Genomic DNA, 12,169 nt, shown 5'->3' with positions numbered 1-12,169 from the left:
AATAGTAATTTAATGCTGGGAGTTGTTGACACGTTTATTTCCAATATATGTAGTAAAAGTCCACCTGAAATAAGTGAATTCATAGGTACAAAAGCAAACAATACATTATTTATATATTTACTAATATGGCTGTGAAACCGAAAGTACACAAAACCAACCTGTTGACATTTGGTCGGATTTATTTAAAATTGAACATCAGATGTCATATTTAAATAACAAATTGTTGTCGGACATATTTTAATGCATAAGAGTACCGGAACAGACATTAGATGTCAAATATATACATTCGTTTTACATTATCTCTGTTTCTGTTTACATCAGTAAACCACGTGGTAGAACTACTTTCAATCCGTATTGTTTCCGAGGTTAATATTGTAGATAACAGCCGAGGCAGTTCCGAATGACCTCCTCTATTGTTTGTGACAGGTCTATATTTTTAGGATAGACCTGTTTTAACAAAAGAAATTCCGTTATGAGGTCTATCTTTTGCACGTGCACAGGTCTGTGCTAGTCAGACAGACCCGGTCATGAAAAACACGTGAAAAAATAGACCTGCCTATGCGTAGACAAAGAAAACATGAAATGCAATCAAAAATTAAAAATAAAATGTAAATAAATGATTGTCATAATATTCCTGTCTGACAAAATCTGGATACATTCTTTTAAACAAGATAATGTTTATAATTATTCCAACATCTCTATATTAAATCTTTGAATGAAATAAATGGATAGCATATCAAAGTTTTTTCTAATCGCGTCATTTTTCAAAGTAATAGTAATCTAAGCGCTTCTTCTGCCATTAATTTCACAATATAACAAAAATGGGTGCTTTAAGTTCATTTCTATGAAACTTTAACAGTTATCACCGCATACATATCACGATTCTAAATCATCTAATCCATAAAAAAATTCATAGTACCAAACCCCCATATCGAAAAAATATAACAAAAATATTTCCGTTTCATTTGTGATTCAAATAACGTCCATTTGATATACTCTTTGCCTAGGAAACCGCAGCTACCTACAGTTCATAGCAAAGTCCCTGGTTACATTCCCACCATCAGGATCAATCAGATTGTTAAATCCCCGTTAACCCGTCCCCACCCCCTCTTTTAGTTAGGCTTTATCCTACCTTTCTATTCAACCCGCGAAAAATCAAAACTGATTTCCCCTGAAAACCTTCGAGTTCAAAGAACGTTAAAGATATAATCCAAACCTTGCTTATAGTGACATGCAGATACAAGTACTCAAAGTGGATTGGTCTACAATGGACGCATCTCCCATTAGTTAAAATATCGACAAAAACGATTAAGATATTATTAAAAGCAATATTGAAAAAGAAATGTTAATATAAAGTTATAAGTGATTTAGTTTAAAAATTTATTTTCATCATTTTTATTCTAGAACACTTTATAATCTGCTATATAAAATATAATTTCGGATCATGTATCTTACACATTACTACACATGCAACAATATACATAATTATGTAAGTCTTTCATGGTGTGCTGGGTATCGGACTTTTGCCCCTCAGACAGTTGCCCCCTCGGAGTTTGCTCCCTTTTTGCAGTGGCGGACATTTGCCCCCCCCTCCCCCATATCTTTGGAAGGGTTGGACATTTGCCATTAAAAATGTTAAAAAAAATTTAATTGTTGAATTGTTTGTTACAAAAATTAAAATTCATTGCCTATTGTCGAAATTCCATTTTGGTTCAATTAACAAAAACTCTCGCGCAAATTTGTGAAAACTTAAAAATAAGCATCCATAAATAAAAAAATAAAGTACATTAAATATATACACGAGATGACCTCTGACAAGTTACAAGCAAAAAACAGGGGGCAACGTCCGAGAGGGCAACTGTTCGGGGGGAGCAAATGTCCTAGAATTTGAAATGTCTGATACGAAATACTTTCAACATAATTATTCATTCTTTTACATAAATTCAATTACAGACCCATTTACTTATTTATTGACAAATTACACATTTAGCCTTTTTATTATTATTTTGAAAAACAAAGTTAAATGCAAAATATATACTATATAAAAGCAGAACATTGATAAAAGCTTACCTGTTTATGCGCTGTGTTAAAAAATTATCTTTATATGCATTACATGAAATGTTTCGGATCAGCCATTGCTCAAGCCAATAGTTTGACGGTGTGTAAGTTGGATATCGGCCTCGTACATCGATCTTTCTGTTTAGGAAAGACCTGGTCACGAATTTCATGAAACACCTCGAGCGCTACGCGCTCTCGGTGTCACATGAAAGTCGTGACCAGGTCTTTCCTAAACAGAAAGCCCTCGTACTCGGTCGATATCCTATACATATAATTGTATATGATGGTCAAAATGAAAGAATCAATTTCATTGCTAGGAGAAAGTTATTGATGTATTTGCTACTATAAATGCCACCTGTAATCTGACATACTTATAAAATGGAAAAAAAAAGAAAAAAAATCAGATATTATGGAACAGATATTTGATTAGTTATAGCAACATGTTGACTCTAAATAGCAAAACAAAATACACTTATATGTTTTAATTATCTATTTCGCATATATCTACAATATTTCTGTATTTCTTACTGTACGCATTATAACTGGTCCGATAAACTATCAATGTACGCAAAAAGTTTAGTTCATTATCATGTATTTTCATGATCGAGTGATCAATCTCTGTTCTCTACGAATTGGCAATTAGTTCCAAAATAGTTGTTAATCAGAGCGGAGGTTGTGGTGCAGTGGTAACACTGACTGGCTACGAAACAAGGGGTCGCAAGTTCAATCCCCCGCTACACCTCGAAAAAGACTAAATATACAGCTTTAGAGACAGATGGAATAAGAATAAAGGACATATCATATACTGAAAAACACATACGTGGACAGATTATACATGGGAAGACTAAAACTGTAATACACATACATGGCCATACTATACACAGAAATACACATACGTAGATATACTATATACACTAAAGTACACACATAGACAAGCTATATACAGAACCACACATACATGGCCAGACCTATCAGCACATAAAATGTACAGTCTTAATGGAAATAACGGAAATACACAAACATGTACACTCGTAACGTAAATACACAGACCATACAACCAATACATTCACCATATTATGCTAAACAAACATACACATACAAAGACAACCTTAACAGTAATACAAATACATGAACAGGCTACACAGAAATACACATACATGAACAGGCTACACAGAAATACACATACATGAACAGGCTACACAGAAATACACGTACATGGACAGGCTACACAGAAATACACGTACATGGACAGGCTACACAGAAATACACGTACATGGACAGGCTACACAGAAATACACACACATTGACAGGCTATACAGAAACACACGTACAGGGACAGGCTACACAGAAAAACACACACATGGACAGGCTAAAAAGAAATACACGTACATGGACAGGCTACACAGAAATACACATACATGAAACGGCTACACAGAAATACACGTACATGGACAGGCTACACAGAAATACACACACATGGACAGGCTTAACAGAAATACACGTACATGGACAGGCTACACAGAAACACACACGTACATGGACAGGCTACACAGAAATACACGTACAAGGACAGGCTACACAGAAACACACGTACATGGACAGCCTACACAGAAATACACACACATGGACAGGCTAAAAAGAAATACACATACATGAACAGGCTACACAGAAATACACGTACATGAACAGGCTACACAGAATACACGTACATGGACAGGCTACACAGAAATACACATACATGGACAGGCTACACAGAAATACACATACATGAAACGGCTACACAGAAATACACACACATGGACAGGCTACACAGAAATACACATACATGAACAGGCTACACAGAAATACACACACATGGACAGGCTAAAAAGAAATACACATACATGAACAGGCTACACAGAAATACACGTACATGGACAGGCTACACAGAAATACACATACATGGACAGGCTACACAGAAATACACATACATGAAACGGCTACACAGAAATACACACACATGGACAGGCTACACAGAAATACACATACATGGGCAGGCTACAAAGAAATACACGTACATGGACAGGCTACACAGAAAATACACACACATGGACAGGCTACACAGAAATACACATACATGAACAGGCTACACAGAAACACACATACATGGACAGGCTACACAGAAACACACACACATGGACAGAGTTAACAGAAATACACGTACATGGACAGGCTACACAGAAATACACATACATGAACAGGCTACACAGAAACACACATACATGGACAGGCTACACAGAAATACACACACATGGACAGGCTTAACAGAAATACACGTACATGGACAGGCTACACAGAAATACACGTACATGGACAGGCTACACAGAAATACACATACATGAACAGGCTACACAGAAACACACATACATGGACAGGCTACACAGAAATACACACACATGGACAGGCTTAACAGAAAAAACACGTACATGGACAGGCTACACAGAAACACACGTACATGGACAGGCTACACAGAAATACACGTACATGGGCAGGCTACACAGAAATACACATAAATGGACAGGCTACATAGAAATACACGTACATGGACAGGCTACACAGAAACACACTTACATGGACAGGCTTAACAGAAATACACACACATGGACAGGCTAAAAAGAAATACACGTACATGGACAGGCTACACAGAAATACACATACATGAAACGGCGACACAGAAATACACGTACATGGACAGGCTACACAAAAATACACATACATAAACAGGCTACACAGAAATACACGTACATGGACAGGCTACACAAAAATACACGTACATGGACAGGCTACACAGAAGTACACGTACATAGACAGGCTTAACAGAAATACACGTACATGGACAGGCTTAACGGAAATTCACAGAAATACATATACATGGACAGGCTACACAGAAATACATATACATGAACAGGCTACACAGAAATACACGTACATAGACAGGCTTAACAGAAATACACGTACATGGACAGGCTTAACGGAAATTCACAGAAATACATATACATGGACAGGCTACACAGAAATACATATACATGGACATGCTACACAGAAATACACGTACATAGACAGGCTAAACAGAAATGCACGTACATGGACAGGCTTAACGGAAATTCACAAAAATACATATACATGGACATGCTACACAGAAATACATATACATGGACAGGCTTAACAGAAATACACGTACATGGACAGGCTTAACGGAAATTCACAGAAATACACACACATGGACATGCTACACAGAAATACACGTACATAGACAGGCTTAACAGAAATACACGTACATGGACAGGCTAAACGGAAATTCACAGAAATACATATACATGGACATGCTACACAGAAATACACGTACATAGACAGGCTTAACAGAAATACACGTACATGGACAGGCTTAACAGAAATACACATACTTGGACAGACTAAACAGAAATACACATACATGGACAGACGGACGTTCTAACAACGTAACATACAAAACGGAATCGGACATACAAGGTGACTTATCGCAATATGCATATACGCATATAAAGGATAGACTACGGAAATGGACATGAAAAGAACGGAACTGAACATAAAAATTCTCTTAATGACATACACAACCATACGCAGACGTACATGTACACATAACGGAAAAATCAACGAAAAAAAAATCAAAACGGAAGCACTAAAGAAAAAACACATATATACTTTATACAAAAATTTATGGTTAATAAATGTTCACTTCTATTTTTGCCTCTGTCCTTCTATAAAGCTGCAAGTTAATACCTCCAAGTTATGCTCTTAACGAAAATTAAATTAAAAAAAATACAAAAGGTATTACCTCCAAAATTATGCAATATTGCAAATGGAGTTATGGTTCTTAGAAAATATGTGTTTTTTTATCTATAAAGTTTCAAGTTACTGCCTGCTAAACATTTTGAGTAATGCCAAATAAAACTTTACCGTTACGTAATATGTTATATAAGAACATCACTGGAAATTAAAAGTACAGATGAATTTAAAAGAATAGTGATTGTGTGTGTTAAAGGAATTCCACTGTGGCCCAAAAGCCTGAAAACATATAATTTGAATTTCTTACATAAATTTGCTTAGACACTTAAAAAAAGAAATATATATGCAAAATGTAATTAAGAAATATATTCAGGAATAAATTGAAAAGTGTATTGTTTGTTCTATTTTTAGCCCGATTTAAGTGAAAAGCGTTGCAACGCTTTTCAATTTTGTGTCACTTTCTCATTTAGAATATTTATTCTGGAAAAACGGAGTGAGCGAGTGAAAATAACACAAAATAACTAGACCTACATCAAATGGAACATTTATAACGAAAATGTGACGGCTTGCAATGTCTTTACAATTCCCTAAACAAATTTTTTGACTAAATATACGCCTAAACGCACCTAAGGGAATGCTTCCAGACGTCCCAATGAAGTATAATCAATGGTTATTATAAAAGGGAGGTAAAAGAAATTGATAAAACACTAAATTCTATTACTCTAACTTAATGAAACATTAAAATGTTATGAATTATAGAAAATATAAAATAACATTGAATCAGTTATATCAAATTCAGATAATATTTTATACTAAATGAGACTGGTTTAAGTATATACCATAATTTATCCTCATTCTTCAGTAGAACCACTGATCAATAAAACGTCTATTGACGGTATTTGTTTTGAATCGTTCACAAAATTGGCAACAAATTTGATGGATGGGAAATTAATTAATCCAATCTTTTTCATATATCAGTGCCATTTTGTGTGATCGCGCAATACAAGCGTAGCTCAAACTCAAGTCGAATGTTTTTGTTACAAAGTCAATAAAGCACTGATCAAGTGTCTTAGGTTCGATTCCTATCAAGGGGACACTGTCAATTTCCTGTTGACCACCGCAGTTTGAACTTAAATCCGAATGCTTGTAAAGATAAATTGTCAGTCAGAAACTCCATTATAGGATCTCTGTATGTAGACTACAAGGAAGATACCAACTATTTTCTTTAGGGGTAGGGAGGCTAACAGTTATTTACATTAAAAAACTATTTAGCACTAGTAGCCTTTAAAATGGAAGAGACCATTTATTTTGGGAGGTTTCTTGGGTCTGAATCCTCGCCTTTCAGTTTCAATGCAGTTGACAGTACTTCTAGCCTATTTGAATACTCTTCAAAGTGGAGGTAATGCATACCTTAAGTTGTCTGTTGTGTTTGAAGCTATAACTGAATGGACCTTTCCAGTGTTTACAGTTTTATGTAAATTGGCTAACTTTTTATCCAGTTGCTACACTGAGATAATAAATAGTCACTGGTTGACCAGGTTTGCACAAAAGAACACGTGTTTATGTTTGTGATACTGTTTTGAGCAGTTGACCTAGCAATGAATGGAAAAGGTGTGGCTAAATGTTCCGCTACGAAAAACCGGAAAGGTCCTTCTAGAAAAGGTTAAAACTTCCGTTTTAGAATCCATTTTAATGAATTATTTTCATTCCAAAACTGTAAAGAGCTATACATATATAGGTTATTTAGTTATTTAGGTAAGAGTGTGACTGATTTAGATACAATCTATGGCTTAATAAAAATAACAAAGTTGAAATCAAATTTCCAGTCTTTTTTGTATTATTTGAAGAATGTCGAAAATGAAAAGAATTTATATCCAAAGTCTTTCTTCTGGTCACAGTGCTCGGCTGATTCTGGCATCTGAAATAGATAGTTAAATAAATAAATGAATGAATGAATGAAATGAAATGAAATGAATGAATGAATGAATGAATGAATGAATGAATTGGTGATTGATTGATTGATTGATTGATTGAGTGAGTGAGTGAGTGAGTGAGTGAGTGAGTGAGTGAGTGAGTGAGTGAGTGAGTGAGTGAGTGAGTCAATGAATGAATGAATGAATGAATGAATAAATAGATGAATATATAAATAGAAAAATAAATAAAAATGATTGACTGAATGAATGAATTGGCGCATGAATGAATAAATAAATGAATAAATAAATCGAAACGGAATGAATGAATAAATTAATGGATTGGTGAATAAATAAATAAATGAATGACTGACTGACTGACTGACTGACTGGATGAATGAATGAATTAATGAATGAATGTATGAATGTATGAATGAATTGGTGAATAAACAAATAAATAAATGAAACGGAACGAAACGGAATGAATGAATGAATGAATGAATCAATAAATGAATAAATCAATCAATAGCTCTAGATAACAATAAAATTAGTATTCGTGAAACGTTTTGTTCGTGTATCAAATCAGCTGCAAAAGACATCAATCATTAGTGCATTAAGTACTTACGTTGTGTAAGTCGAAGTGTAGATCACTCTTTCTGAAGATGCCCATGATACCAAACAGGTCGTCATCATCGTCAATCACATCGTTGTTTGTAATATATGTATCATCAATGTCATCCCTAGCTGCTGTTAAGTCGACTTCATCGTGAACTTCTTGGAGGGATATTTCTTCGATGTCTACAATATCGTCATCTGATTCTATAATTTCTACGACTTCATCATCTGATTCTATATCTGTGATACCATCTAGTGTGTCACTGTCTGACATATCGTCAACTGCATCTACATCAATACTCTTTGAACCATCTGACTCTATATTTAGAATGTCATCAAACGTATCCGGGTCGACAGTATCACTGTCCTTATCGGCTGCAATTGTATGAGATGAAATTGGATCACTTTTGTCTTTGTATAGAACGTCTCCAATCAAATTTCTCTCTGCTACTGTGTAATCTTTATTTATATATACAACTGCACTCGTCGGACCGCTTTCGGATACATCCTCTTGTTGTTTGTCTTTTCTGTTCTTCTCTGTAGTTGCTGACACATGTTCATCAAACATTTGACAGACTCGTTTTGAGATTACAAATATTTCATCCAGATATACATGCATATCATCTGCAAGTGGAAATCCTGATCCATTTTCTGTCGATGGCCAAATGAAATTTGGTGTATAGACACCTGCCTCTTTATCAATTGCAATTTGTAACATTTCCTCTTGATACGCTCTATCAATGGCTTCAAATGAAGTTGTCCTCTCTGCTTCAAAACGTGTTTCATTAGGCTTGTACAAATGGATGTTCATATTTGGCTCAACCAAGGTTTGATAATCAAAACCTGATGTCGTATTTTCGGCAATTTCTTTTTCATGTCTTGGTTTTCCCTGTACGTCTCTCTTAATGTCAGATGATAAAACTGTCCCAGTTATTGATTGAATACTTTCATCAGCGGCTCCAATGTCTCTTTCGATATCTACAGATTTGCTTTCTTTCAGAGGTTTAGTGTCTGGTATTGTATCAATACCACTTTTGTTTTCCGTTGGTGCCTGAACCAAAAGATGGTTGAATAGCTTAGCCATCAGTCTACTAATCTCTTTCATACTTGGAATGTCTCTCATAAACTTTTCCCCACTTTCATCTACAATCTTCTCAATATCTTCACTTTCACTTGCTTTTAGGTCTTTACCTTTGTTTTTCCTCTGCTGACGAGCGTCTGTGAACTTTCTGGTGGCATATTTCACTGAAGTTTTCAACTCCTTACCATCCTTCACACCAAACTTCTCTATAAATATTCCACATCCGTTTCCTATACCAATGTGTAATACGGCTTTGTCGAACGTCGTACTGATTGGAATGATGACGTCATCATTGTTTGGACTAATGAGGATATCTGTAACAACAAAATTAAAGAATTTGTAAAATAAAGTCAAATATAGATTGGCGTATATTTATCGATTTAACACGAATTATAGATGTTTCCGGTGTTTCCCTAAACAGAGAAGTACTTCTTAAAGTTATATGCAGTTAAATATACAGACTGATATGGGAATTGATTCTTTCAGATAAAGCATAGAATTGTATGAAATTGAAGGTGGACTGTAAAAGAGAAACAATGTATTAGTGATTTCAATATATATCAATGAATGAACGCGGGCTGTATATGTTTTGATATATACAAAGAAATGAGCACCGAATGTATAAATTATGCCACAATTATTATCAATATCCAATAATGAACGCCAGCAGTGTTTCTAAATATACCTATTGGAATGAACGCAGATTGTATCAGAGGGCCCATGATATATACCCACGAATGAATGCGGACCGAATAAGAGTGCATAGCCATAAATCAAGCGTGCGTACTTGAATATGAAAGATTTTAAGATATTTTTTGTACATGAAAGAAAATAAAATGTACTTTCTGAATGGCACATACCATTTAATCGTTGCTAAAAATTAAAACCCCTACTTAAAATAGCAGCAAAATATTTGGTTTTGTTTTGTGCCTTTTTATTCTATTAACGTACAATTTAAGATTATTGAAAAAAAAATAGTTCATGAAATTATGTGACAAATCATTCAAGAATCATCGACAATTCGATTATTGAAACAACATAATTTTACTGTTCATAGATCTTATTATCAATTTTATATTAAAGATATTTTATTAGATACTGTGTCGCATTATACTCTTTAATTTTAGTGCTAATTTCATAAAAAATCTCTCTCATGATTTCGGTAATTATATGGCAATTTCAAATTAATGGTTTAAACATATCTATTTAAGCTCGATTGCGAAACAAGTTCTTGCAACTTATATTAATCACTTTCGAGTCCGCTTCCTGAAACCAACCAGTACTGGTGTCATATGGCGAAACATGGTCGTGACCCGAGTAGGGCTCGAACCCATGATCTCTGGGTTGAGAGGCAGACACCTTAACCACTAGGCCACCGCTCCCCTCAAATTAGTGTATGGACTATCGCAATAGAATCCCTTCAAGTACTTTTCCATATCAGTAGAACTTTAAATGATTATTACCCCCCCCCCCCCAAAAAAAAAAAAAAAACAATTAAAAACGAAGAAGTAAAAATCTCATAGAGTTTCTCTTTTTGATAATCATAATTAAAGATAATTCAAATTATAATAGAAAATCTACCTTTAAATGTGCTAATCGCTACAGGTCGGTTGTCATATGCCGAGATTTCTTCCATTTTGTAGGTATTTGGTCTCTTATTAACTTTAAATTGCAATGGTTTAAGTGACGCTAAATTAAAAAATAAAGACTTTATTTCTAAAATTTCGGAAAATGATATATGTATTCTTACTGAATCCTGGACTGATGAAAATTCTAATATTGAAATTAATGGTTATACATGCTTTAATTTTTATAGAAAATTTAAACATAAAAGGGCTAAAAGAAACAGCGGTGGAATTGTTATATATGTAAAAAACAATATTAAAAATGGAGTAACTATTGTAAGAAACCATTGTGACACAATTATATGGATGAAACTGGACAGTGAGTTTTTTAAGACAATGACTGATATATATTTATGTGGAGTTTATATGTGGTTTGATGACTCGCCTATTGCGAGTATTGAAAATGTAGATTTATTTGAAATGTTAACTAATGATGTTTTTTATTTTGAAGACCTAGGTAAAGTGTTATTAGTAGGTGACTGGAATGGGAGAGTAGGCAATAAATCAGATTTTATAGTTTGTGATAATAATGTAAAATATATCGATTCTGACGATTATTTTCCAGATGCACCATTATGCAGGGCCTCTTCCGATCCTATTGTTAATGCGAGAGGTGAAAAGATCCTTGATTTTTGTAAAACTACTTGTATGAGATTAGCTAACGGTCGTTTAGGTAAAGATTGTAACGTAGGGGCATTTACGTATTATAGCCGTCAGTCAAACAGTACAATTGACTATTTATTATTGAAAGAGTGCAATTTTCAGATTATAAGTGAATTCGAAATATGTCAATTTAATGAATTTAGTGATCATGCACCACTTTCGTTTACTGTTAAATACTTAGATACTAAATTTAATCCAAGAAATTTAGAAAGTGAGAGTACATATTTTAAATGGCGTGATGCTGACAAAGATAAATTTAGAAGGGGTTTATTAGGACGAATGGCTGATTTAAACGATATTTTTGAGAATTCTTCTTCGAGCGACATTGAAAATATTGTTTTAAAGTTTTCAAAGATCATTCAAGATGTAGCCGAGCCTCTTTTTAAGCGAAAAGGTAGAAAAAAGGGTGGAAA

General features: G+C 34.3%; 1 protein-coding gene across 1 annotated transcript; it reads right to left on the bottom strand.

Moving 5' to 3' along the window:
• Positions 1-7,596: 7,596 nt before the first annotated feature.
• Positions 7,597-11,138, bottom strand: LOC132740293 (uncharacterized). Its single transcript, XM_060728172.1, has 3 exons — positions 11,050-11,138; positions 8,398-9,782; positions 7,597-7,780 (listed from the first exon to the last, which is right to left on the bottom strand). The coding sequence occupies exons 1-3, from the start codon at positions 11,102-11,104 to the stop codon at positions 7,700-7,702; spliced, it is 1,521 nt and encodes a 506-aa protein (XP_060584155.1). The 5' UTR covers positions 11,105-11,138; the 3' UTR covers positions 7,597-7,699.
• Positions 11,139-12,169: the final 1,031 nt, after the last annotated feature.

The sequence above is a fragment of the Ruditapes philippinarum genome, unplaced genomic scaffold (assembly GCF_026571515.1).
Source record: "Ruditapes philippinarum isolate M1 unplaced genomic scaffold, ASM2657151v2 ctg3279_1_1_1_1, whole genome shotgun sequence".
In the NCBI taxonomy this organism is placed as follows: Eukaryota; Metazoa; Mollusca; class Bivalvia; order Venerida; family Veneridae; genus Ruditapes; species Ruditapes philippinarum.
This window is presented reverse-complemented; position numbering and strand designations above follow the sequence as displayed.